Source organism: Trachypithecus francoisi, unplaced genomic scaffold (assembly GCF_009764315.1).
Source record: "Trachypithecus francoisi isolate TF-2019V2 unplaced genomic scaffold, Tfra_2.0 Lachesis_group0, whole genome shotgun sequence".
Taxonomy (NCBI): domain Eukaryota; kingdom Metazoa; phylum Chordata; class Mammalia; order Primates; family Cercopithecidae; genus Trachypithecus; species Trachypithecus francoisi.
In genome coordinates this window covers 76,917,376-76,945,154 of record NW_022681453.1, presented here as the reverse complement: position 1 = coordinate 76,945,154, position 27,779 = coordinate 76,917,376, and the positions used below count along the sequence as shown (strand labels likewise).

General features: G+C 39.0%; 2 protein-coding genes across 10 annotated transcripts in view; both read right to left on the bottom strand.

Annotated features, from left to right (window-relative positions):
- Positions 1–513: 513 nt before the first annotated feature.
- On the bottom strand, positions 514–13,424 carry GCSAM (germinal center associated signaling and motility). 7 transcript variants are annotated; one of them, XM_033211326.1, is made up of 6 exons: positions 13,211–13,424; positions 10,162–10,230; positions 7,717–7,761; positions 6,656–6,702; positions 4,878–4,906; positions 514–3,419 (listed from the first exon to the last, which is right to left on the bottom strand). In XM_033211326.1, exons 1-6 carry the CDS (start codon positions 13,237–13,239, stop codon positions 3,105–3,107), a joined length of 534 nt encoding a protein of 177 aa, XP_033067217.1. In that variant the 5' UTR covers positions 13,240–13,424; the 3' UTR covers positions 514–3,104. The 7 variants fall into 7 exon arrangements, with proteins under 7 accessions (XP_033067217.1, XP_033067214.1, XP_033067215.1 ...); XM_033211323.1 differs by having other exon boundaries at positions 514–3,422; positions 10,162–10,236; positions 13,211–13,381; XM_033211324.1 differs by having other exon boundaries at positions 10,162–10,236; positions 13,211–13,381.
- Positions 13,425–20,946: 7,522 nt separating this feature from the next.
- The window catches only part of SLC9C1 (solute carrier family 9 member C1), a 146,918-nt gene continuing 140,085 nt past the window's right edge, over positions 20,947–27,779 (bottom strand). For all 3 annotated transcript variants that reach the window (XM_033211311.1, XM_033211312.1, XM_033211314.1), the window contains one exon: positions 20,947–21,288. In XM_033211311.1, coding sequence (XP_033067202.1) covers positions 21,268–21,288 — 21 coding nt within the window. In that variant the 3' untranslated portion in view covers positions 20,947–21,267. The remainder of the gene's footprint in view (positions 21,289–27,779) is intronic.

Here is a 27,779-nt window from a genome sequence, read left to right as displayed (position 1 = left end):
TGCCCTTCAATCCCTGAGAATATCCGAAGCACCTATCACTCAAGTTTGTCCTAAAAAACGTTAGCATTTCAACTTGTTGTCAACAGATTTTCCTGCCCTGTCTTTGCCCTCTTCCTATTTTTCTCTTCTGTTTTAAATAAGAATTTATTCACAGAATAAGGGATTATTTATAGATGCTAGTATGTACGTGAAACGGAAACCACAAAGTCTGCAGTTGCAGCATAAATTGTGCCTCTGAATGTTGGCTAAGTAGTTTTAAGACCAGCATGAGGGAGGGAGAGTTTCCTGGTTATGTTTGTGGCTTGAGAGAGTAATTTAAATGCTCAGGCTCAGGTTCTTTATCAGGGACAGGGATTCTTTCACTGAGGTGTTACATCCCTAACCCCCACATACATCATATACAAACGTGTGTGTGTGAATGTGCGTTTTCTGCAAAGGGGGTGCACAGCTTTCATCAGAAATCCTGAAATGTAGGGGAAACAGCATCAGTGTTACATACAGACGTAGTGGGTATTTTGGGATATTAAAATTTATTTACTGGAAATTTGAGACATCCTACACATTAAGTATATTACATTCATATCAGAATTTTTTAACTCTTTTTGTTCTTAATATTACTTTTGACTTAGAAATCATAATTGTATATATCATATTGGGTATCTTGAAGCACTCCCAAATGGCTCCCCCTGCTCAAAAGTAATTCCCTTTCATAATCCCTCTTATAATTCCCTCTTGTAAATCCCTGTTATAATTTCATTATAAAAACAACTTTCTTTGGTTAAACATTTATATTTAATGTGTCCCTGATAAAAGGCATATACTGTTTGGGACAGATAATGCTTTCACAGGATGAGGTTCAAAGAAATATTATGTCATACTAAGAATATTTCAACCAGTCTACTTCCACAATGGCCCAGTAGCCCTGTGAAAACTTCTAGCATAAACTCACTGATTTGGTGTTTCTACCTTGCTGGAGGACTGCTGGGTGACCCTGAATAACCAGCTGCATCAGCATAGTTTTTTTCCATACATCAAAAAAGATTTTTGTTTATACCCTTTGATATCATTTATTCGGCGTCTGTAATAGATGATTGCCTACATTGGATGTAATCCTTCTGTCGATGATGAAGGAGCTGAGCCTCCAAGTAAGTAGCATGTTCAAAGTCACAGATGGAGGAAGAGAGAGAACCAGGATTTGAATGACCAATGATCTGTCTCTGGGATCTACAGTCTTTCCTCTAAGCCATGTTACATCTTGTACAATATCCACTGCTAACATGAATACCTCCTTTTGAGGATCTGATCCTGGCCAAGGATCAGCTAGAGTTCCACGTGAAGGAATCTTGCTAAAAGTAGGAAGTCAGCAGAGGAGGAGATACCAAGATGCAGGTGAAGACCATCACCTGGCCGAAGTCTCCAAAAACCTGACACATCCAAGTTCAGGCCACTGCATTTCTCCTCATTTGGGAGTTAGCACATTTTAAATAGCAAAGTTATTCAGCTTTGGTTAACTTTGAGAAGAAAACAGTAACTAAACATAATGTACTAGGATCCCTGTCGCTTAGCTGGTCAAAGGGCCTGTCTAGTAAACATAATGTACCTACTGCTTTCTTAAACAAACCTCTTTTAAAATGAACTATTTTAGCATGCCTAAAATTAGGACAGTAGCCATGAGTTAAATAAAACAAGTGGAAGACACAGGTGTGAATACAGAAATAGAAGAATTTGCTAAATTGTCTTGGTCTCACTTATCCAATTTGTGATTTAATATTTTTATGCCATTTTATTGGTGCTTGCTCTTATGCATCAGTAACCAAACACATTTCTGTTAAGTTTCTCTCAAACTATAATAATTTAGGGCAGGTGTCTGCAAACTTTTTTTCCAAAAAGTGCCAAAGTATATTTATTTTGGCCCTTAAGGGCCTATGGTCCATGTCACAACTACTCAACTCTCCCATGGTTGAACAATCATAGATAGTAGGCAGACAAATGAGTGTGGCTGTGTTCCAATAAATCTTTATCTATAAAAACAGGGAGTGGGCCAGATTTGGCCTGGGGGTTACAGTTTTCTGATCCCTGGTTTAGAGGATAGATATAATTTGAGGAACACTAAGGAAAAGATAAGAGAAAGTAAATAATCAGGACACACAGATGAGTGCCTATCAGAGAAGGTATATGTGTGTTAATTTCCTATGTGGACATTTTATTCATATTTTATACATGACATTATTAAATATATACATTTAGTATACATTTAGTATATTGCAGAGAGCTTTCTATGTAGCATACTGGGGGAGCACTAAATTGGAAGTCAGTAGGAAATCAGCCTCCAAATTAAGTTTTGCCACTAACTTTAATGTAACATTAGGTAAATTATCCTCTCTGAGCCAAACAAGGGTAGTGGGGTTATGGGATCTCCAAGGATCATTCTTCTTAACATTGTCTGATGCTACAATTGTCTTATTAAGATTTCTAGGGAGAAATACAAAGTTAAAAATAAAATCATATAGGTTAAAATTATGTAAACATCTGGCCTAGAGCCTCTTGATTCAACTCACATAACCAGCCAGACCCTGGGGGCCAACAGGTCAAAGGACACTATGTAAAAGACATGGCTTAGACACATGGAGTGAGAGGAGCAACACAGGCTCCCATGGGGTGAGGGCTGAGCTGGAAGGTCACTGTAATGAGTGAACTCCCCCTTGGGTACACTTAGTATGATGAGTAAAGCTTCCTTGTGACTTCAGAGAACAATCATAGGAACACTTTATAAGAAGATCCCAGACAGACAGCAGAGCCCCTCGTGGTGTGCATAGCTTTAGGGGAATCAGGGAGCCCCCCCTACCACTGTAATCTCCAAATCATGTAGAACCAAAGATGGCTACCTCTTTCTCAAATGGTAGTGTTTAGGATAAATGGTTGATCTTTATATTTTGGCTTTTGCCTGCTAAGAGGACTTGTGGTACGCAAACCGTGCACTGCAGGGAAAGGGTCGTTGTGGGAGGTAAACTGGAGGGACTTTGTGTCCCATCCCTGCTTCAGGCAGATCCCCCATCCCACCTTTTATTTGTTGGTGCTAAACAAATGGTAGTCCAATCATTTCACTATAAATGGGAAAACTGGGTCTCAGAAGGGGCCGTAAGTGGATGTGGCTGTTGCAGAAAGTGAGAGGAGAGTCTTTGAGGCATGAGAAGTTCATATTCATCTTCTGGGGATCGGGCATGCCTAGGGGTAGAAGGCACGTGTAGAAGTGAATACTCAGTCTCAGTTCCTCCCAAGGACTCTCTGGGTCTCTCAGCTTTGCAGGGAACATTCTCATAGTGCTCTTCAGCAGAGTTCCCTGATGGCCTTCTACAGAGAACCTGATGATTGATGAGGGTATAGCACAGCTCCTCTGAGTACATCTGGTCAATATTGTCCTGCTTGTCAAAGGAGAGCCATCATCAAGATTTGGCCTCTTGCCGTGACCTTTACACTTCAGTCTCAACACAGGCTTGACCCTGGGTCAAGTCTGTCTTCTATGACCACCTCCTCCCCATCTCTTGGCCATTTTTTTCTAAATGACTGCTTCTACCCCAACCACTAGGCCAGCAGCAAGAGTGCTTAAGGTCTAGAGCTTACTCAGGTGCATCCTCTCTGCCCCTTGTTCCAGAGTGACCTCTGACCACTGATATGGTTTGGATATTCGTCCCCTGCAAATCTAATGTTGAAATTTGGTTCCCATTGTTGGAGGTGGTACCTAGTGAGAGGTGTTTTCATTATGGGAGCAGATTTCTCATGGATGGCTTGGTGCCATCCTCGCAGTTATGAGTGTACAGCCTGAAGAACCATGAGCCAAATAAACTTCTTTTCTTTATAAATTACCCAGCTTTGCATATTCCTTTATAGCAACACAAGTGGACTAAGGCACTATCCATACAGTTCCCAGTCTCAGGGCTCTGAGGATAGCCAATTCTAATAAAAAAGAATAATCTGGCTGGGCACGGTGGCTCATGCCTGTAATCCCAGCCCTTTGGGAGGCCAAGGTGGTTGCATCACCTGAGGTTGGGAGTTCCAGACCAGCTTGGCCAACACGGTGAAACCCCGTTTCTACTGGAAATACAAAAATTAACTGGGCTTGGTGGCAGATGCCTGTAATCCCAGCTACTAGGGAGGCTGAGGCTGAGAATTGCTTGAACCCAGGAGGCGGAGGTTGTAGTGAGCTGAGATTGTGTCGTTGCACTCCAGCCTGGGTGACAAGCGCAAAACTCTGTCTCAAAACAAAACAAAAAAATTAAAAAAGAATAATCTTATAATACCTTAATGTGTTTTGGTTATGATATTTAAATACCCTCTAGAGATATTTGTGTTATTAAATAGGGAAATAACTCAAGGGAAGGTTTCACTTATGACGGGGTATCAGGAGGTAAAAAGCAAAGCAGCAAAGTACAGGGGGAAAAGCATGGATTTTGAAGTGAAACTTGGTTTTGAATCCTGGTTCTGTCCCCTTGTTAGCGATCTGGTTTTGGGGAATTATCACTTAATCACTCAGTTTTCTCGTCTGTAAAATGGGGAGATGGGATGGATTATAGCAGCAACATTCAAGCGTTGTTGTTTTAGCTACATGAGTTGATGTGTGTAAAGCACTCAGCATGTTGTCTGTCATCAATGAAGTGGTCAGTAAATGTAAGTTCCTTTCCATAAGTTATACAGCAGAAGTGGCTGCTGCTTCTGCCACCAGGCCCTGAACGTGCCTCCCGGGTTCACAAGCACTGACATCTGAAGTCTTTCTCCATGTAAAGGTCAGAAGGGATCTCGGAGGCCAACTTCTCCTGCCATTTAGGGTATCGGCACTTCTATCATCATCTCAAAAAATAACTTAGAGATGTTCTTATTACCTGGATGGGAGTAGATGACAATCCTTCATCTGGAGAAAGAAAATACACTCAATGAATTTCAGGTTATAGGGAGATTTGAGGGGAGGAGCAGGGGGGCTAGGATATAAATAACTAAAAAGCCAAGAAACAGCTGGGGTAGCTCTTCTCAGGCTGTTCTGATCTACAGCATATCCCTGGGGAGTGACAGGACATCTAAACAAGTCACAGCTGCTGGAGCTGTTCTCAGTCTGAGAGGTCAGAGAAGGAAGACACATTTGGTTAGTCTTTGGATAGGAAATCACAGTTTCTCCCTCCAGCTCTCTTTCCCTCCTTGCCTACTCCCCTCTCCTTCCTTACACAAAATTGATTTTTGTTCCTTACACAAATTCAGTGCCTCTGCATCCGGCACTGGGGAGACAAAGAAGAATCAGAAACAGTCCCTATCCTCAAAAGGCCCACAAGCTAGCACAGGAGACAGACAAGGGGCTGTGAGAGATCCACACTGTGGAGTGGAGGGCCGTCGTTTCTACTCTAGGTGACAGGATGGTGGTGCTGTGATAATTGGTGTTCAAGGAGTTAGGCAGAACAGGAAACGCTTAAGCTAAACATTCTCATTCCTGTACCTGCTGGCAGATAACAAATGAGCACGGCAATTTTTTAAAGCCTAATTAAAACCAAATGGCGCTGGTCATTCAGCAAAGAGGCACATTGACACCCTTGCTCCCTCTTGCAAACATACCAGCTCCGTAAACAAACATGTGCCCTCACGTGAAAGTCTACAGAGGAGGCTACCATATGGTATATGGATTGACGTTCTCTCGGTCCTCACATTCTGGATTTCCACATCTCCATAAGCTCCTATAGGCTTCTAAGACTTCCCTGATTATCATTACAAGAAAAGCATCTTCAGCACAGAGTTTTAGCATCTGGTCTTATTTCTATTATGTTTTGCTCTGATGGAAATTGAAGTTCCCTGGGACCCACCGTTCCTGGAGTGAAGTGGCTAGGGAGGGAGGCTATATTATTCATTTACACATCTTGCAGGGCTAGATTTTAAGATTCTACGTAAATGAACTAGGTTCTCCTCTTTAAACTAACGAAGGCAAAGTCAAAACTCTTCCATTTTTCTTCTTCAGAAACACAATGGCTTGTCCTCAGGCCTACACTTTCTTATTTTTATTTTTAGGTGTGATACAATTCATCACACTCTACGTCTAGAATTCTTCTTTCTCCTCAACTTCAACGCTGTTCTATCACCAGAGACTATTGCACCAGCCTCCTAAGTGGTCTTCTGGTATCTGCTCTTCCCACTCCTTGCTGTAATTTGTCTTCTGCACAGGAACCTGGGCGATATCTTTAATACAAATCTAATCATACTTGCCCCCCACTCCCCATTCTCTGTGTAAAGCCAGTATGTCCTGTAGCTCTCAAGACAAAGATGAAAATCTTTAGCCTGACCAGGAGGCCCCACCGCTCCCCTATCCCAGGCTGGCTTTCTTGCAGTTTCTTGTAAGCGCCTTTCTCCTCCACCTTTTGTATCCTTGCCTCCAGTTACTGCCTTCAGCCTCCAGGCCTCAGGCACTAACTGAGGAATTTGGAGATGAATGAGCCAATTCCTTCCTGCTTCAATGAGCTCACCATCTAGTGAGGACAAAAGACAAGCAATTGGATACATTGCAGCAAAATGTGTAGATACTGTAATTGAAATAAGCCTAAGGGGCTTTGGGAACATAGAGAAGAAGCAGTTTGGAAATGTAAGTCTTATCAAAAGTAAAAATGATAGGAAATCAATGACTTACTTTCATTTTGGGAATCTTGCCTCTTTTCAAAAATAAGTATTTTTTTCCTGCAAAAGAAAAGCAAAGCAGATTGTTTTAATATTCAGAAACTCTCAAAGGAAATGACACAAACCTACAAAACTTACTTTTAACTCTTTGTTAAAGTTATATGCCTTTTATAATACCTCCTTCAGGATAGATGAGTTAAATAAAAAAGAAAAAAGTCAAAGATAAGGCCAAGTAGAAATATATTCATTTGTGCCTCTCTCTCTCTCTCTCTCTTTCTCTCTCTCCTCCTTTCTCTCTTTTCTAAATATGATAGGGAATTGATTTATAGATGGGGAAATATGATGATATAGGTTACTTTTTGGAGACTTTTTTTTCTGACAAAGTATCAATTTCTTTTCTATCATGTGAGTGAAGGAGCCAGGATTATTTTCAATCTCAATTCTAATCTATGATCTCCAAAACAAACAAACAAACAAACAAACAAACAAACACACTCTTCCCGTAAGGGAACACTGTATAAAAGACCCCCTGAAAAAATGCAATATAAGTATAATGGAAGCCCACCATCATTTCAGTAGACAAGAACATCTGCTCTGAGGGTGACCATATGTCCTGGTTTGCCTCAGTCTGGTTAAGGTCATTATCAATCACTTAGCAAGCTTTAATTATTTTTAGCATCCTTTTCACTCTCAAAGGTATCTTAGTTTGAATGATAAATTATACGATCACCCCAACTGTAAGTTCTATGTGCAAGCGATAGAAACGTGTGCTTCGGAACTTGCAGACTCAGATTTGCAGTGTGACAAAAAGGTGTCTTTTTTCTACGTTAGTAGCTAGTTTCATCTTCGCTTCTGAGGCTTTCCTGTTTGAGGACAGCACGCTACCCATGAGACTGTTGTTCCTGTTTCTCATCAAATTGGAAGGATTTCTTCCCCGATTAACTCTTAGGTGATTGCATCTGGGCTAGTAACAGGCTTCCGCTGTGGCCACAGACAGTCACAGGTAACTTACAGCAAATACCACATTGAAACCACACTTAGGGAAGTAACTCCTAAAAACAACTGTCCACTCACCAGGGAAGGCAGAAACACCCTTCAGCGACATGGTGATCCCAGCATCTAAAATACCCAAGAGAGATGGCAAATCATAAAACTGATTTCTGCAGCTTTGTTAAGGTGACTCCTTCCTTTTGCCATTTCTGTGGAAAACCTTTTCTCCCCACAAGCTTGTTTCATTCTAGATAACTTGGGCACATCTCTCACGGTAGAATGCCTTTGTCCTCCTAGGATGAAGATGATACTATCAAATTCAGGGAAAAAGCTTTCTGCTGTGTTCCCAGCAAAAAAAAAAAAAAAAAAAAAAAAGTTTTCTCACTCTCAATTCTAGTAATTTCCTTGGTTCCCTTGTAATGAAGAACACACAAGAGTTATTTCCTTATCACCAGGGAATGAAGGTACAGATGTGTGGAACTTTTACAAATCATTTTTTTCAGGTATGGGTTAGGCAATATCTGTACAGTATTTTACTATACTTTGAATTTCTCCAATTTACAGTATATTGCAATTGTTTGCTCGCTTGTCTATATTCTACACTAGAATGTGAGGTTTGCAAAGCTGGGGACCATATTGATCTTGTTCATTGTGGTATGTATTTCCAGTGTATGATACAACATCTGGCACAGTAAATGGGTTTTCAATAAATATTTGATGAAGATATGAATACAGAATGAATAGCCAAGGACAGAACAACCCTGCTGCAGGAGGTCAGCAAATCTACCATCATGACTCCAACGATATGGTTAAATAACAGGACTTCTCTCTCATAGCACAAAGGCTCAAAATCTCTATGCAGTCCCACATCTACATTAATGTCTAAGTATCATTCTGTACATCTTTCTGAAATGGAGGCATAGTCAACTACCTACATGGTTAAATGTGAAAGCCCTTTATAAAGTAGTACGTGTATCAGTTATGGTATGTAAAAACCTTTGGAAAACACCATCCAAAAATGTCTCCCCAGTGAGCTTTCCCATGAAGTTCCATCAGGAGGAGCAGTGGAGGAAAGGCTGACTGCATCGTGACCTTGGCTGTGGTCACCTGCTTGGCTGAGCATTCTGACAACCTGTAAGATCTATGCACCATCAAAGCCTCTGGGGCCCAGAGGCGCAGCTGCAACTCTTCCTCTTCTTTAGGTTACCTTCAAAGTACTTCAGGCCGTTTGCTTACATCTCTGCCTTGTTGCTAAGGAAACATCATAAGAAAACTACTGAATCACACCAAGCTAACAAACCAGGTTCACTGAGGAGAAATGAGTGAGATAAGAGGAGGGGGATGATTTTGAGAGATATTCTCTGAACTCCTGAGGCCACAGTTTTTAAATCTGTAAAAGAGGGTGTATATACTGCTTATACATGGAGTTATAAGAATAAGCTGAGGTTAAATATGGGCAAAAACTATTTGTAAGCTGGCTGTTTCTTCTACTTGACTTTTCAGCAATTTATTCTTGCATTTCAACATGATTGTTTTGGTTTGGGATGGGTTCAGACAGCCTCCAAGAAGAAAACCAGACAAATATCTTTAACTTTAGGTTACATGTCAGCAATTTGAGGTATCTGTCTTTTTCATAAAGCCTTCTCTGGCTCTCTCGTCTACCCAACCCCTCCCTTGTTATAATGCCATGGCCCTTCTGATTTATTTCATCCTTTGAACTGTATGCCTTAGCATGTGCCCAGTGATACCCCTGAAAATACGTAATTCTCAACTTGCACTGAAAAAATGCACTCTGTTGAAAGGAATCTCTGGGTTTCCAGCCCCTAACGCGGGCACTGGTGTTAAAAAATAACAACAGTGCTTGTTTTTTAATTGCTCCTCTTTCAAAATCTCCTCCTGAAACCATGTGAAAAGCACAGATAACTTTACAGGCCACAGAAAAACTGACCTTGTCACCCCTTGGGATTCTTAGACCCTGGAACATTAGTTCCATATTTTAATTATTCCTTTCCTTAGAGAGAATTCTTTAGGGCTGGATGTTTGGAAGGTCGGTTCAAAAAGAATTAATGAGGTGGTCTTTGTTTAACAGCATCAGGGCAATCACAACGGTGTCTCCACAAACTTTCTAAAAATTGTCGTAACATCTGGCATGTGTTCACCTCAGAAATAGACACCTATAACTTAAAATAAAATGGCTAGGGTGGAAGTTGAGCACAAAGGTACCTGAGATAGACAAACAAAAGGACAACAGGAAATAAGACCCCTTATTTTATAACAGGGTATGACAGGGACTAACAGGGTCTTAGTTCCTGTTGCTAGGAGTTACATTAGGCTTCTAGCAAAGTAGCACATCTCCTATCCAAAGTTTTCAAGCATTTTGTCTTTTGTCCTGTCTTCACATTTGCTACTATTGCAACTGCTGCTGGTCTAAACAGGGCCGTCTCTCACTGCGATGTGAAGTCCAGGGCTTGACACACTTCATTCTCCTTGGGCAAAGGCTGGGGGGAGTTTGGTTGATTTTGCTCTCACCTGGATGTTCTCTGTTTGGGGCTTTGCATTCTCAGATTCCAAGGCATCTCTTGAGAGTTCTGCTGCCACCTGAAACTCAACGTATCAGAAACAGGCTAAGTATTTCCTAATCAGGCCTACCACTTCTTTTCATAATTTTTCCAACTTTCCTCATTTCTGCTATTTGTGTGTGACTCTGAAATTGACTGGTTGCCCTCACATATGTTAATACTCTTTCCTCAAGCACATGTCACAAGCTACCTTTGATCTGACATGCTCTCCATTGCCACAGCTACAGCCCACTGATATTCTCCAACTGCCGTGAATGAGTGATCGTAAATCATCCGTTCCCAAATATCCAGGGATCCTCATCATGACCCTGAGAGTATCAGTGTCCAGAGAGAGGCCTGAGGTCCTCAGCTACCATCTCTTTGGTGCAGTTCCAGGAGCTATACACAAGTAATGGGGAAAGGTACTGGCTTTGTCTTGTGTAAATCACACCATCTTTCACAGAAAGCATGGAGGCCCAGAACAAGGGCTAGAAGAAGAAGAAAAGGATTGAATAAAGAAAATAAATTGGTTCATTGTTTGGGTTAGATTTCTGTATACCCATCTTTCCATTTGTTGGGAACTGGGGGTATGAGGATAAAGAAACTAACACTTAAACACTACTTAATATATGCCAATAATTTTGTGTGTTATATTTCATTTAATCCCAGAATAAATCCATAACATAGATATTATCATTATACTTTTTATACTAATGAGGAAACTGAGGCCCAGAATGCCAGGCAATTGGCCCGAGGATCCACAACCACTAAGGAGGAAAAGCTGGGTTTGCTGCCGGCAGGTCCCTTCCTCTGAGACTGAGCTCCTCTCAAGAAGGGATGGGTGCCATTCTATCCTGTGCAAAATTTCCCCAGTTTCTTAGCTTATTTGATCTGGAGAGACATGGTTGGGGGGTATGCTGATTGGATGATAACTAGGTGTCGGGGTGACAATGAAAATTAGATACCAGTATATACAAGACTTTTGAATACATTAAGGGAAACATTTTATTTAATCATTTTAATGAATTTATTTTTAAAACTGGGTCTTGCTATGTTGCTCAGGCTGGCCTCAAACTCCTGGGCTCAAGCAATCCTCCTGCCTCAGCCTCCTGAGTAGCTGGGACCATGGGTGCATGCCACTGCACTTGGCTCAAGGGAGACCTTTTAAGTCATCATAGAAATAAAGATGTTGGGCAAACTGATCAACTATTTGGAAAAAGAATTATATCTGACACCGTATACTGAACATATGTTGCCAAATGTAAAATAATAAAATCAAAACTTATATGGGTTGATTTGTCTTATCTTGGGAAGACCAAAGAATTTTAAGCATGAATGCAAAGGCAGAAACCAAAAAGCTTTCTAGATTTAAAATTGAATTTTCTTTAAAATACAATAAACACAAAACCATAAGAAGTCCAAACAGCATACAATGTGTGTACCTTGGAGAAAGTATTTTTTTCTTACATAAAACAAAATTTTAAAGTAAAAAATTTTTTTAAGTTTTTTTTTTTGCAATGTTTATGAGAATGGACTAATTTCTTCAAAGCACAAATAGCTTTTACTATCAATAAAACAAAATATATCAAAATAATAATGGGCGAAAAACATTACTGTCTCTTCACAGATGAAGAAATACAAATGGTTAATGAATACAGAAATTTAAATAAGCAGAATGTATCCGATGTCATCAGTAGTTATAAATGCAATTACCATTTTTTTTTGTTTATACTTTCTGTATTTCCCAATTTTGTTATTACAAATACATAGTAAGGTCATAATTTTTTACCCCCACATCAAAGTTCTAAGAAACAAATCCCATATGTGACTTCAGTCAGGACTTAATAACTCATATCATTTCTGTATTTTGTTTTATTTGATTTATCAGAACGGTGATTTCTTTATGTTTCCAGTCAATCATCTACCACTTATTAAGTGCCTGTCATGTGCCAGAAACAATGCCAGGAACCAGGAATTCAAAGATAAATAAGAAACAATCACTACATTTGAGCAGCTCATATCTAGTAATAAAAATAGTAATTTATATAATTGTTAGAACAATGCTAGAGTAGAAGATTGACAAGCGGCTGCGAGGACCCAGGGTAGAGAAGTCTCAGACAACATGATTTTTAGGAAGGGACATGAGATATTCCAAAGGACTATCCATCTTCTTTTCAGCAAGTGGTCAAAAGTGGGCTAACATTTTTTCCTGTGTTCCACTCTCCAGTGGCATGAACTGAAACCTGGGATTCCAAACATAACCCTGTGAAGACCCCCTCTGGCTGGCTTACTCTCTCTAGATTGCCCCACCTTATACCCTAGAGATTACCTTGTCTTTAGTGGCACTAGATTTTTACAATGATGGCTTTGATATTAAGGAAGATGATGGTCAAAAAAAAGAAAGCAGAAAATATCTTCTAATTTTGAACCCTACTTTGTGTCAGGCACTATGCTAGCACAATACACACTAGAACCCTCTAAGGTAGATATTGTATAAAGAAACTGAGGTCCAGAAAAGTAAATCCGAGTTCTCTGCCTATTTAATTTAGATGACCTCTGCTTACCTGCTTGCAGGGAGCGCACATCAAAGGAAGCCTCAAGGTGGCAGGAAGCTTGCTGTTTATTTCAAACTTAAAATTCTGGCTGAAACGGGGTGGTGATTTTGACCTCCTTTTGGAGCATGAGGAGCTCAGGAGAGCATCTCCTTCCTGGGCTTTCAGAAAGTTGTTTCATTTCTTAGGTGGTAACCTATGATATAGACCTTCCTTGGTAAAGTCTTTCTACCTTTCAGCTATTCTCCATCAGCTGCTCACCATGATTCTTCGGAGAAGACAAAACCTATGGGAAATTTAACGTGGTATCTGGCACAGAGTAGGCACTGAAGGCTTGGCAGTTTCCTTACCCAACTACTTTCTACCCCAACTGAGTGTGCTAACTGTATACTAGCTTTCTTTTTCTCCTCCTTGCTGTATTGCCCTGTCCCATCTCCTCTGCTCTCCCATAGGTAGTCTATTACTTACCTGTTTTCTCTCAGCAGAGAGTTTCCCATCCTCTCAGTCCTCTCAGGGCTTCCCCTCAGTCCCTTTACCGCTTCCTTCTTGACTTGTGCTTTGACAGGGCAACGCCTGACTTAAAGAAAGGGCTGTGTGGCTCTGGCCACCCATGCAGAAACAGCAGAAAGGAGAAGGGTGTCTCTGCAGAGGGGAGGAAGAGGCTGGGGGAGGAGTGTTAGAGGTGCACACGTGCAGAATGTTCTAACATGTCAGTGTCTGAATCAACTTGGCTGTTGGCCATAACCAGCAACTACCCGTCAATGAGAGCTTCAAACCTCTGGGGAATCCCAGGTCTGAAATTACAGATGGGTCATGGGAGTTTTTCCACTGCAGCTATTTACATTTATAAATTACTTTGTCTTCTTAAAAAAGTCAGAAGGAGGTTAAAACAGTCAAGCCACAGACCTGTAAAAAATATAGTATCAACAACTCTCAAATCTGAAAACAAACACCCAATAACAAAATAGGCAAAATATTTGAACAGACACTTCACCAAAGGAACTATACAGATGACCATTAAAAGATGATAAACGTTGTAGTCATTAGGGAAGTGTAAATCAAATCCACAATGGAACACTTTCACACACTTATTACAATGGCTGTAAAACCCTGACAATATCAAGTCATGACAAGGTATGCAGAGCAACTGGAAGTCTCATTCATTGCTGATGAGAATGCAAAATGACAGCCTTTTTGGAAAGAAGTGATAAGGACAGAAGGCAGATGGCTTTACTGGGTAGAAGAGGGTGGCTCACTGGCAAAGGTCCCACCCTCAAGCCTTGAAACTGCAGCCCTAAATGAGAACGGTTATCCCTGTTATCCTGCCCAAATGTTACTGTGTGGCCTGTCCAGCCCCCCTATTCTGTGCCCATATAAACCCATATAAACCCCAGACCTCAGCTGGCAGAGAGACAAGCAGCTGAACATCGAGAGGAGAAGCAACTGAGTGTCAGAGATGCAGCTTAACTTCAGGTGGCATGACTTCAGAGAGCAGCCTGGCCAGAGACAGCAGGCTTCAGGGAAAGATCACCTTTTTCCTGTATCATCCCCTTTCCAGCTCCCCTTCCACTGAAAGCCACTTCCACCATTTAATAAAATCCTCCATATTCAACACCTTTCAAACCATTCATGCAATCTGATTATTCCTGGATGCCAAACAAGAACCCAGGTACCAAGAGGGCAGGGTGTAAAAGGCTGTCACCCTGACTCTCCACTGGGTGGGTTAACACTGAGCTGTCCACGGATGGCAACTGCTAAAAGAGCATTAATTGTAACACATCCCTAGACGCTGCTGTTGGGCTGGAGCTCAAAAGTGCTCACCCCAGCCCTGGCACCCGCTTGCCTGTGTGCTCCTGCTCCCACAGAGAGTTTGAGTATGGTGGTGGCCAAGTAAGTAGGCCACACCCCTGTCGCAAGTCCCGAGAAGGGGTCAAGGGAACTCTCCCATCTCAGAAGTATGACAATTTCTTACAAAATTGAACATAGACTTACTGTACAACCTAGCAATTTCACTCCTAGGCATTTAGCCAAGTGAAACTTACATCCTCTAAGAATGTGTGTATAAATTTTTATATATGTTTTACTCATAATAGCCAAAAAACCCCGGAAATAGCCCAACTGATCTCCAATGAGTGAATTGCTAAATAATCTGTGTGTTATATTACATCCACACAACAGAATCCTGACCATCATTGAAAAGGAGTGGACTATTAATACATGCAATAACTAGGATCAATCACAAATGCATTATACTAAGTGAAAGAGACCAGACTTAAAGCCTACCTTCTGTGACATTCAAGATAAGGTGAAACCATAGGAACAGAAAACATACTAGTGTTGCCAGGAGCAAAAGATGGGGGAGATGTTGACTTTCAAAGGACAGGAGGAAATTTTTTGTTGTTATTCTTTATCTTGATTGTGTTAGTGGCCACATGACTGTATGCATTTCTCATAATTCATAGAACTGTATACTAATAAGGGTGCATTTCACTGCATATAAATGAATCTCAATAGAAAAAAGGTTAAAAAAGAAAGAAATCTGGGGACCGGAATCATCGGTTTTTGTATTATCCTTGTATTCGATGGTTGTTTCTAGTTTGGTCACTCATCCGTTTGTTCATTCCTTTAGGAAGTATGTGCTGAGTGCCTACTATGTGCTGGGCACTGTGGGTTCAATGGCAAGAAAAGCAGATACAGGACTGCTCTTATGAAGTTCCTTGAAAGAAATAAAACAAAACGCAAAATATTTTATTGCTTGTCCTTGAGTAATGTAAAGGTCCTATCTAAAACAGGCAGACAAGCATGGGGAGTGGGCTTAGAAGAAACAATTTCCCAGAAACTAGGGTACTAGCTGTGCAACCCTAGATTCACCCCACATCATTCTTCTCCATATAGCTGCTCTCCAAACTTCCTTTTGGCTCTGTGAGGGATTTCCAGGAGCAGTTTATTAAAAACAGAAGATTTTATTATAAAAGGTAAGCCATTATTGACCATTCACTTTTCTAAAAAAACACAAACGTGAAAATAAAATAAAAATACCCAAGACTCACTAGCCCCCGCAGGACAGAAAGCAGCCCTGGCCAGAGAGCCTGCTTATACCTACCTAATGTCTGAACTTCTCACACGTTCTAGGGTTTCATATTTTGTTACCTCTTGCAAAGGAAAGGAAACTGGCTAGAAAATTCATGTACAAGAAGGTCACAACTTTAAAGCTATCTGATGCTAATGACTTGTACAATCTAGTTTGCTGCTCTAAGAGACAATATCGAATAAGCACTGTCAAATACTGCTCCCACCTAATCTTTGCTGTCATTGTTCTTTGAAATTATCTTTGAGATTGGTTATGTTCTGTCACTGTAGCTTTTGTTTATCTCAGAGCACATACCCTAACATCTATGTGCAGTCTCCATGCTCAAGTGTTCCAGAATACAATTCTCTAGAGCCTAACTTCAGTTGACCCCTGACTCCCAATTGCAAAGCTCCCTCCAATCAAAAAGAAAGGGGAAATTAATTTTTAAGGGCAATTAGCAAATATATTACAAAAATAATTTCAGATAAACTCTATGTGACAAATGTTGCTGTCAAGTCCTCTTATTTGAATACTAGTCATTGTCTTGAGAAAATGTGTGCAATGTTGGATATCTTCTTGGCATATAAAAGGGAAGATTTCTTTCTGTTTTTGTAATCTGTTTCGGGGATTGCCTGTGGTGCACATTACATTCTGGTTGAATATTTATTCAGCAATAAAAGTGTTTTCTTTCTCTTCTATTTTTGTGGACAGGTTTTCTGAAATAGCAGGAGATTTTGCTTTTAATTCTGTTTCCCCAGTAGTAGCCCCATTAATTTTTTTTTCATGAATCCCTCAGGTAATTGACTCTGGGAAAGATGTTAGGGTGGTGAATTTTCTTATTTTGTAAATATTTGAAAGTCAGGAAAATCCTCCCATCAGTAAATTAAATGAAGCACTGAAGTAAAAAAGAATATTCTTAACAAAGCTTACATTAAAAATTAGAGGTTTCTACTGCATATAGATCTAAGAAACCTAGGGGTACCCTAGTCTGTTTCTCCTACTCTCCTCTTTCAAAACCATTCCCTTACCCAGGCTGGATAATTATGATAAAAAATAGAGTGTGTGTTCCAAGTTATCAAATGCTTCTTCCTTGTGTATGGAGAATCTGGGATGACAACCAGTGGTCTGCCATTTTGTGTGTGAAAAAAAGAGGTATGTATATGTGAGAGTCTGAAGGAATCTTCATATATCATTATAACTAACTTCTCTCTTCCCTATTGCCTTCAGAAAAAAAGAAAAATAATCAATCTAACCTAAAAGTGCCACCTCCTCAGTGGCCTCAGCACCTTTTGCACCACCTAGAGGCTAGCAGCAGGAGACCAGAACGTCTTAGCATTGTAAAAGAGAGACAACGTGGACAGGGTGCTTAGCCAGTGAGTAGGGCTATTGTTGACTTCTCACCAGTATGAATGAACAGATCCCAGACCCTGGTTGGGGCAGCCTGAGCAGACACAGCCTGGATGCTGCTCCATGGGTGGCTTAATTAGTTCCAATATTGTCTAAAGGAGTCTTTCAGTCCAGAGAGCCATGGCAGGGTGAGTTCTGAAAATCAATCTGCCCATTGTAATTTAGGGGAAGGTTAGGAATTGCTTTCCAGCATCTGTTTTACTCAGGCCGCTAGATGGAGAAGCTGAGCTGTGGAAGTGTTAGCTATCCATCACTTGTGTAAAGTAGCATGAAAGAGCAGGATATTTATAATATACAGATTTACTGCTGTGAAACTCACTGGACTATAAATAATACATCTCCTCTCCATAAATGAATAGAGCAACACACCCCCACACAAAGAAGCCCAGATAACAAATCTTTGAATCACAGATTCACTCTTTATTCTTCTCAGTGTTAACCCTTGTGCCTAACACATCTAAGAAACTATATTTCTAACATATGTAAGAAACTGTATGTGTTGAATTGGAAATAAAAATCTGGATATTTGTTAGCAGATGACAGAGAAATCAGAGAATATTTGGGTTGAGATTTTTAAATTTACTTTCCTATCCTTTGGCATTGCTGTAAAGAATTAATGATCAATGACTGTTTTGCTCTCTCCTTTGAAGATCATAGAAAAGTATAATCACAATAAGTATTTGTTGAGAGCTTGCTAATAATCCAGGATCTCTGTTAAATGCTTTAGATACAATTTCTAATTTATTCATGTAAGAATTCTGTGGAATAAATTCTATTTCCTCTTTGTGGTAGATGAGAACACCAGGTTCAAGTGACTTGCTAAAGGATATCCCAATAGGAAGTGACAGAGCTAGGATATATCAAACAGGGTGTGGATTTATCCATTTGTTGTCCTACTTAATAAGTACTTGTTGAAAGATAAGCTTGACTTTGAAACCTGGTCTACATCGCTCCAATGTGTCAATAAGGAGTGGTATATTTGCATGTTTAGTGTGTCAAGGCTTCCCAGTTCTTACGCGGGTTTTCACAATCTGGGCTGGCCTCAGCACAAGGCACGTTAGAGACCTTCAGGATAAGACTGAGTGATAAGAGTGATTCTAGTCACTCCTGCAGTTTCAAAGGCCTAGATGGGATAATTCTAGCCCTAGTCCAGTCACTTTCTGGCAATGGTGAAAAGAGGAAAGGGAATTGGGAGAACTATTTATGCAGAAAGAAAATTCTTTTGGGGCATTTTATTATGGGAAAAGAAGTGATTTATTTAAGACTTCTTACAGAACCAGAAGTCAAATAGTTTAGTTAAGACTTTCCTATTCTTCTTCCCTTTAAAAGAGGATAAAGGCTGCATGGTGACAGAGTACTGAGGAATCTTCCTGAATAGAACTTTCTACCTATATACTTTGTGATACAGAATATGAACTGATTAGTGGTCCTAGCTAATGTCAGATAGTTACGTGTTTGAAAACTGTAACTATTAATTGCTGCTATTCCATACAAAAAAAGGATTTTGTTTAAAGAGGAGATAACAGAGTTTCAGTAACTCTCTAGGTGGACGTTGGGGTTGGACTTTTGCTTTCTGGTGAAGAGATTTCAGCACATAGCTCTACTGACTTTGCAGGAGCCATGGTAATCCAGAGATGATTGTCTAGAAACAGAATGGGAACTTTTTCAGTTCACTGGGAGTGCTCTCATAGCTGCAACCACCAGGAGGGTGGCACAGAACTTCTCTGAGAATGAATGACCCTTGGGGAGAATGTTTCTTCATTTGCAAAGTTTCCTGTTTTTCATTAGTAAAACTAATATAGAATAGGGAAGATAAGTTAACTATCTGCAGAAAAAGTACAAACCAGGTTTAAGCATTATAAAAGTTAAAGAATAAAGCTAAATTACAAAAATATTCAAGGGTCAATGGACCAAGGAAAGCCTTTTATATAAAAATTTTAAAAGCAGACAATGTTCTGGGCATTGTAAGCAAATAAGCAGGTTTCCTCTGAAGAGCCAAATGAAAATGAGCTCTAAGCACCCTCCTCAGCCAAAGTCTGTACATTACATTATTTCAGGTAAAAGCAGAGCCCTAGGCACATAACCCACCATGCCCTGAAGATAAGGCTGGTTATATACATCATGCATGGTACAAGGATTTTATATTCCAGTGTCTTGTGTAGTGGCCTTTTCCCACAGGGAAAAGGTTTACAATCCAGTACACAAACCTAGTCCATGACATTGACAGTGACTAATGTAATGGAGTGTATGCAATACTTCTTCAATGGCTTAAATTTCCATAATAAAATCTAAATAACTTAAAAAGCATTATACTGATTGTGCTTGGAGGATTTAAATCCATGTCATCATGCCTAGCCATGTGACTTTGAGCAATTTATTTGTATGCTCTAAGCTCCATTACTTCCTTGGCAAAATGGAACTAATGATGATGGTACGTACCTCCCAAAATTCATATGATGACAGCATAAGCTAATGAGGGAAAAGCACTCAGAATAGCGTATCAGAAGATACATTAGGCTCTCCTTAAGTAACAGCTACTGTTGGTGGAAAACACTTCTTCCCTCTCCTGGTGCCTGCTCTAGATCAAGGGCTGAACTCTCCATTGCCTTTATATTGCTGCCCATCTTCATTTTCTCATTTGTTCTACTGAAGAGAGGTGGTTTATTTGGTTGATGAATTTGGAAGTAGAACCTGGACATTCTTTGTTAATCCCCTTCTTCCTGATATTTTTTGGAGTAAATTTAGTCTTAGAAATCCTGCATTTTCTACTGTTCTCAGCTATGCATTAAGCTTAATGACAAATGCCTACAGTAGCCAATCTTTCCAATTCTAGGGTAAAGAAGGCAACCACATTATCTAATGTCAGCTCCATGAGTAACAATGGTGAGCTTGTGCATGTTTTAATCTCCATCTGCTTTAACCCTTTATCACAATTTTCAGTTGGTTCAGAACTCAGGAGAGGAGGGGTACTCATTAATGGGATTCCTTAAACACTTAAAAGCTGTCAGGTAATTATCATTGGGAAAAAAACTGGTTACGGTTAGCTGTGGAGAGAAGTGGCAGCAGTTTGATTTGACTTTGTCAGCAGAAACAAACCAAGCTGTCTTTTCTACAAGGACACTTTTGTGACAGGAGTCGCCATACTTGGCTTCTAAAACTGTGCCCACCACCGGTTATTTGGCATAGCATTCAGATTTCCAAACCCCCAGGTGGAAGTCTGACTCTGAAGACATAGCTTTAAATTTTTAGTAATTCTTCAGATATGTATTTAGGGCTTACCATATTAGAGGGATATGTTTTATAACTTGTTTTCAAATCTCTGCTCTGCCTCTTCCTAGTTGTAAGATTTTCAGTTTACTCATTCATAAATTGGGAATAATTGTACTTACCTCATATGATTGTTACAAAATGAGTTCATCATAACTATATGGCATGTGTTGGATGCCTAAAATAGTCCAACTCTTCACTGTTAAGACTATTTTCTAAAATTACACGCCAGGCATTGTGCTCATTGCTGTGAGTATAATGGTGAATAAAATGATTACTGAAAGTTTCACTTAGGCCTAAGTTGCCTGATTCAGTCTGAATCAGTTTTCATTCCTCACTATTATAATTCTCTGAGAGCTACCGAGATGAGTGAAGTGCAGTGAGTGAAACAAATCAATACTTGGATCAAGAACAACATTTAAACTAGATTTTAATACATTTTATTTTTCATAAAGTGAACCAAACCATTATTGCTGTAAGAGCAATATGCAAAATATCTAGATGGCTATAAGCTTATTTTCTGGCTCTAAGACTAAAATTTACTCTAAGGTTTTCTAAAATGTTTTGTATATTTAAAATAACAAATATTTTAAGTCAAGGAAATTTTGCAAAAGGTATATATGTTGAACTGGCTGGTCTCAAGGTCCAAGCTTCTTTTCTGCTTAGCACCAAGATTGTCCACACAGGATCCAACTTGAAGTTGTTCCTTCTTGATGTAGGGAAGTGTGTTTCTGCCGCAGGACGCCTCTCATAGCCACAGCATTAATACATGCTTCGGTCTTCATAACAGTCTCACTCTTTCCTAATAGAAGTGCAAAGAAAAAACAAAAACATAGAGGGCTTTGGTATTTTTCAATATTGACTTACAACCCAGAGTAGGATGTATTAGAGGGTCAATTGGATTCCCATGAGAAACACTTGTTCATTTTTGCTAAGGCCAAGGAAGGAATTGAGCACGTGAGTGTGGATCCCTTGTCATTCATAGAGTGGTGGCAGAATGATTTCACCTAGGAGTCAGAGTCTGAGAAGCCACTGATGCCTGCTAAAATGAACAGGTATAGTTTATGGATTGTCAGGAGGAGGATTGTCCATTGTGAGAAGCATTGACTTAATCCATTACCACTCATTGAGCTTCAGTTCAGACTATAAAACCCCCCTCTCATCAAACCAGTATTGCTGAATGCAAAGGGTGTTAAGAAGAAATAAATAACTTTCAAATAATTTATATTTCATAATGTTTAATAGTTTCATAATCACGTTTTTGATTATAAAATCAATAGAACCACATAAAATGAGAGAAGTGAACAAAACCACTCCTACTCTCATCCTTCTAATTCCATAATTAAATAATTTGTATTGATCTTTTCTAGACCCTTTTCATGTCGAAAGATGTGTATATGTTGTATGTTGCATATTTTGCCTTCCTCTTCATATTTTACATTGGCCTGTACAACCAACCATTTTAATGGTTGCACAATATTTCCTCATATGGATGTTCTGTAGACAATCTTGTTGTTAGACACTTGAGCTCTTTCTTTTGTCATTAGAAGTAGTGGTGCCTTGGATGTTTTGTACACATTTACTGTAAGAATAATTTACTTCAGATTAATCCCTGGAAGTATAATCACTAATTCAAAGTGTGTGAGCATTCTTCTAACTTTGTTACAAGTTGTTATTACTCTTCTACCAGCAAAATATGAGAAAATCAATATCCCTCAATTTTCATCTATTTCCTCTTCTATTTCAAAGGAAATAGATTTTACCAATGAATAAAAAATTTGTCAATTAAAAAAGCAAATGCCAATACTTTATTTTTTTTAAATTTGCATTTCTTAGATTACTATTTTCCCCATTGTTAGGTATTGTCTTTTACTTGAATTGGTTGTTCATAGTTTGCCTGTTGAAATTACAGTGTTTTCCTAATCATCTTGTACACATTATTCCAAGGTATAGATATTGATCTTATTGTAAGCAATTAATTCTTTTTTTGGACCATTCTTGAACTGCTTTTATTATTATAGGATTGTATAAGAAACTGCTGACTTGGGTGTCCTCCTTCCAAGAAGATTATCAATCTCCAGCACCTTCTTGTATTTCCTTCTGCTTTCTATGACAGTATTACTTTCTTGAGGTAAAAGAGATTAATGCATTAAACATTACCTACATCATTCTGAGTTAAATTCAATATACAAAAAAGAGAATATCTGCTGATAATATATGAAAGTATTCTTTGGGCAATAATTTTAAAAAATCTTTTTTTTCCAATTTTTATTTTAGATTCTGGGGATACATGTGCAAGTTTGTTACCTGGGTATACTGCGTTATGCTGGGCTTGGGATTCAAATAATTCCATTACCCGGGTACTGAGCATAATACCCAGCAGTTAGTGTTTCAACCCTTGACCCCTCACTCCCTTCCCTCTGTAGAAATCCCCGGTGTCTAATGTTGCCATCTTTACATCCATGAGTACCCAATGTTTAACTCCCACTTATAGGTGAGAACATGCAATATTTGGTTTTCTTTTGCTGTGTTAATTTGCTTAGGATAATGGGTTTCAGCTGCATCCATATTGCTGCAAAGGACATGATTTGGGTCTTTTTTATGGCTGTATAGTATTTCATGGCATATATGAACCACATTTTCTTCATTCAACCCACCACTGATGAACACCTCGGTTGATTCCATGTCTTTGCTATTTATTGTAAGTGGTGCTATGATGAACATGCAAGTGCATGTGTCTTTTTGGTAGAATAATTTGTATGTATACATAATCTCCAGTAATGCCATTGCTGCATCAAATGGTAGTTCTGTTTTAAGTTCTTTGAGATATCTCCAAACTACTGTCCATAGTGGCTGAACTAGTTTACATTCCCACCAACAGTGTATACGTTTCCTTTTCTCTGCAGCCTCCTATCTGTTGTTTTTGACTTTTTAATAAGTCATTCTGAATGGTGTGAGATAGTATCTCATTGTGGTTTTGATTTGCATTTCTCTAATGATTAGTGATGATGAGCACTTTTTCATGTTTGTTGGCTGCTTGTATGTCTTCATTTGAGACGCATCTGTCCATGTCTTTCATGCATTTTTAGTGGGGTTGTTTTTTGCTTGTTCAATTGTTTAAGTTCTTTATAAATTCTGGATACAGGCTTTTGTCAAATGCACAATTTGGGAGTATTTTCTCCCATACTGTAGGTTGTCTGTTTATTCTACTGATAGTTTCTTCTGCTGTGCAGAAACTCTTTAGTTTAATTAGGTCCTCCTTGTCAGTTTCTGTTTTTGTTGCAATTGCTTTTGAAGACTTAGTCATAAATTATTTGCCAAGGCCAGTGTGGAGAATAGTGCTTCCTAGGTTGTCTTCTAGGATTTTTATAGTTCGAGGTCTTCCATTTAAACCTTTAATCCATCTTGAGTGAAGTTTTGTATATGGTGAAAGGTAGGGGAAAGAATGAAATAGTTTCAGTTTCATTCCTCTATATATGGCTAGTCAGTTATCCTAGTACCAGTTATTGAATAGGGAGTCCTTTCCCCATTGCTTGTATTGTCAACTTTGTTGAAGACTATATTGTTTATAGGTTCTCTATTCTGTTCCATTGGTCTGTGTGTCTGTTTTTGTACCAGTAGCATGCTGCTTTGGTTACTATGCCTTTATAGCATTGTGATGCCCTGGCTTTTTGTTTTTCTTTTCTTTTTTTTTTTTTTTTTGAGACAGAGTCTCGCACTGTCGCCCAAGCTGGAGTGCAATGGCGTGATCTTGGCTCACTGCAACCTCTGCCTCCTGGGTTCAAGTGGTTCTTCTGCCTCAGCCTCCTGAGTAGTTGGGATTACAGGTGCCCACTATGAAACCCAGCTAATGTTTTGTATTTTTAGTAGAGATGGGGTTTCACCATGTTGGCCAGGGTGGTCTCAAACTCCTGACCTCGCAATTCATCTGCCTCGGCCTCCTAAAGTGCTGGAATTACAGGCATGAGCCACCACACCTGGCTATTTTTTCTAATTCTGTGAAAAATTATGTTGGTAATTCAATATGAATAGTGTTGAATCTGTAGATTGTTTTGGGCAGTATGGCTATTTTAACAATATTTATTCTTCCAATCCACAAGCATAGAATGTTTCTTCATTTTTTTATGTCATCTGTGATTTCTTTCAACAGTATTTTGTCATTCTCTTTATAGAAATCTTTTACCTCCTTGGTTGCATGTATTCCTAAGGTTTGTGTGTGTGTGTGTGTGTGTGTGTGGGTGGATATTGTAAATGGGAGTGTGTTCTTGATTTGACTCTCACCTTGAACATTGGTGTATAGAAATCCTACTGATTTTTGTACATTGATTCTGCATCCTGAAACTTTGCTAAAGTTGTTTGTCACCTCCAGAAGCCTTTTGGTAGAGTCCTTAGGGTGTTTTAAATATAAAATCATATTACCTGCAAAGAGAAATAGTTTGACTTCTTTTTCTTATTTGGATGACTTTTATTTCTTTCTTCTGCCTAATTGCTTTGGCTGGCATTTCTAGTATTATGTTGAATAGGAGTAATGGGAATGGGCATCCTTTTCTTGTTCCAGTTCTCAAAGGGAATGGTTCCAGCTTTTGCCCATTCAGTATGATATTGGCTGTGGACTTGTCCCAAAAATAATAGGAGCTTGATGGTTCCTATTATTTTGAAGTGTGTTCCTTCAGTGCCTAGTCTGTTGAGGCTTTTTATCATGAAGAGATATTGGATCTTATCAAAAGCTTCCTTTATGTCTATTAAGATGATCATATGGTTTTGTTTTTGATTCTGTTTATGTGGTGAACCACAGTTATTGATTTGCTGGATGTTGAACCAGCCTTGCATCCCAGAAATAAAGCCTACTTGATCATGGTATATTAACTCTTTGATGTGCTGCTGGATTTAATTTGCTAAAATTTTGTTGAGAATTTCCACATCTATGTTGATTGGGAATATTGGCCTGTAGTTTTCTTTTTTCATTGTGTTTTGCCAGATTTTGGTATCAGGGTGATGTTGGCTTTGTAGAATGAGTTAGGAAGGAGTTCCTTCTCATAGATTTTTTTTGAAATAGTTTCAGTAGAATTGGTATTAGCTCTTCTTCTCTTTGTGTATCTGGTAGAATTTGGCTATGAATCCATCTGTCCTGGGCATTTTCTTTTTTTTTTTTTTGGTTGGTAGGTTTTTTTTTTTTGATTCAATTTTGAAACCTGATATTGGTCTGTTCAGTTTTCCAATTTCTTCCTGATTCCATCTTGGGAGATTGTGTGGTCCCAGAAATTTATCTGTTTGATATGATTTGGCTGTGTTTCCACCCAAATCTCATCTTAAATTCCCACATGTTGTGGGAGGGACCTGATGGAGGTAGTTGAATCATGGGGACAAGTCTTTCCTGTGCTGTTCTCATGATAGTGAATAAGTCTCATGAGATCTGATGATTATATAAGGGGGAGTTTCCCTGCCCAAGCTCTCTTCTCTTGTCTGCCACTATATGAGATGTGTCTTTCACCTTCTGCCATAATTGTGAAGCCTCCCAGCCACATGGAACTGTAAATCCAGTAAACCTCTTTCTTTCATAAATTGCCCAGTCTCAAGTATGTCTTTATCAGCAGCACGAAAATGGACTGATACACCATTTCTTCTATATTTTCTAGTTTGTGTGTGTAGAGGTGTTTATAGTCTCCAAGGATCCTTTGTATTTCTGTGGGATTGGTTACAATGTCACTTTTGTCATTTCTGATTGTGCTTATTTGGATCTCTCTTTTTACTTTAATCTAGTTAGTGATATACTGATTTTGTTTATCCTTTCAAAAAACCTACTTTATTTCCATTGATTCTTTGTATGGATTTTTCTGTCTTAATTTTGTTCAGTTCTTCTCTGATTTTAGTTATTTCTTTTCTTCTCCTAGCTTTGTAGCTCATTTGTTCTTGTTTTTCTAGTTCCTCTAGTTGTGAAATTAGATTGTTAATTTGAGATCTTTCTAACTTTTGAGGTAGGCATTTAGTGTTATAAACTTTATGCTTAATACTGGTTTTGCTGTATCCCAGAGACGTTGGTATGTTGTGTCTCTGTTTTCATTTATTTCAAAGTATTTTTTTGATTTTTGCCTTGATTTAGTTGTCTACTCAAACATCAGTCAGAAGTCAGTTGTTTAATTTCTATGTAATTGTGTGGTTTTGAGAGATCTTCTTGGTATTCATTTCTATTTTTATCCCACTGCTGTCCAAGAGTATGGTTGGTATGATTTTGATTCTTTTGAATTGATTGAGACTTGCTTTATGGCTGAGCATGTGGTCAGTCTTAGAATATTTTTTGTGTGCAGATGAGAATAATATATATTGTGGTTGATGGGTGGAGTATGCAGTAGATGTCTATTAGGTCCAAGTGTTGAGTTAAAGTCCAGAATTTCTTTGTTACTTTTCTGCCTCAATCTGTCTAATACTGTCAGTGGGGAGTTGAAGTCCCTCACTATTATTGTGTAACTATCTAAGCCTTTTCATACATCTAGAAGTATGTGTTTTATGAACTTAGGTGCTCCAATATTGGGTGCATATAAATTTAGGATGGTTACGTCTTCTTGTTAAATTGAATCCCTTATTATTACATAATGCACTTCTTTGTCCTTTTTTACTGTTTCCAATGTAAAGTCTGTTTTATCTGATATAAAAATAGTGACCCCTGCTCTTTTTTGTTTTCCATTTGCATGGTAGATCTTTCTCTAGCCCTTTACTTTTAGCTCATTGGTGTCATTATGTGTGAGATGGGTTTCTTGAAGGATAGGTCTTGTTTTTTAAATTCAACTTGCTACTCTATGCCTTTTATATGGGGGTGTTTAGACCATTTACATTCAAGATTCATATTGATATGTAAATTTTGATCCTACTGTGAAGTTGCTAGCTGTCTATTGTGCAGTTGCTATTGTGCTTTTGTTTTATATGGCCTGCAAGGTATATACATAGGTGAGTTTTTGTGGTAGCAGGTGCCATTCTTTCGTTTCCTTGTTTAGAATTCTCTTAACAGTCTCTTGTAAGGGTGGTCTCATGGTAATGAATTCCCTTAGCACTTTCTTGTCTGGAAAATATTTTAATTTTCCTTTGCTTATAAAGCTTAGTTTGGCAGGATATGAAATTCTTGGCTGGAATTTTCTTTCTTTCAGAATGATGAATATAGGCCCCTAGTCTCTCCTGGCTTGTAAGGTTTCTGCTGAGAAGTCTGCTGTTAGCCTCATGGAGTTCCCGTTGTATGTTATCTACCCTATTTCTCTGACCTTAAAATTTTTTCTTTGGCATTGACCTTGGACAGTCTGGTGA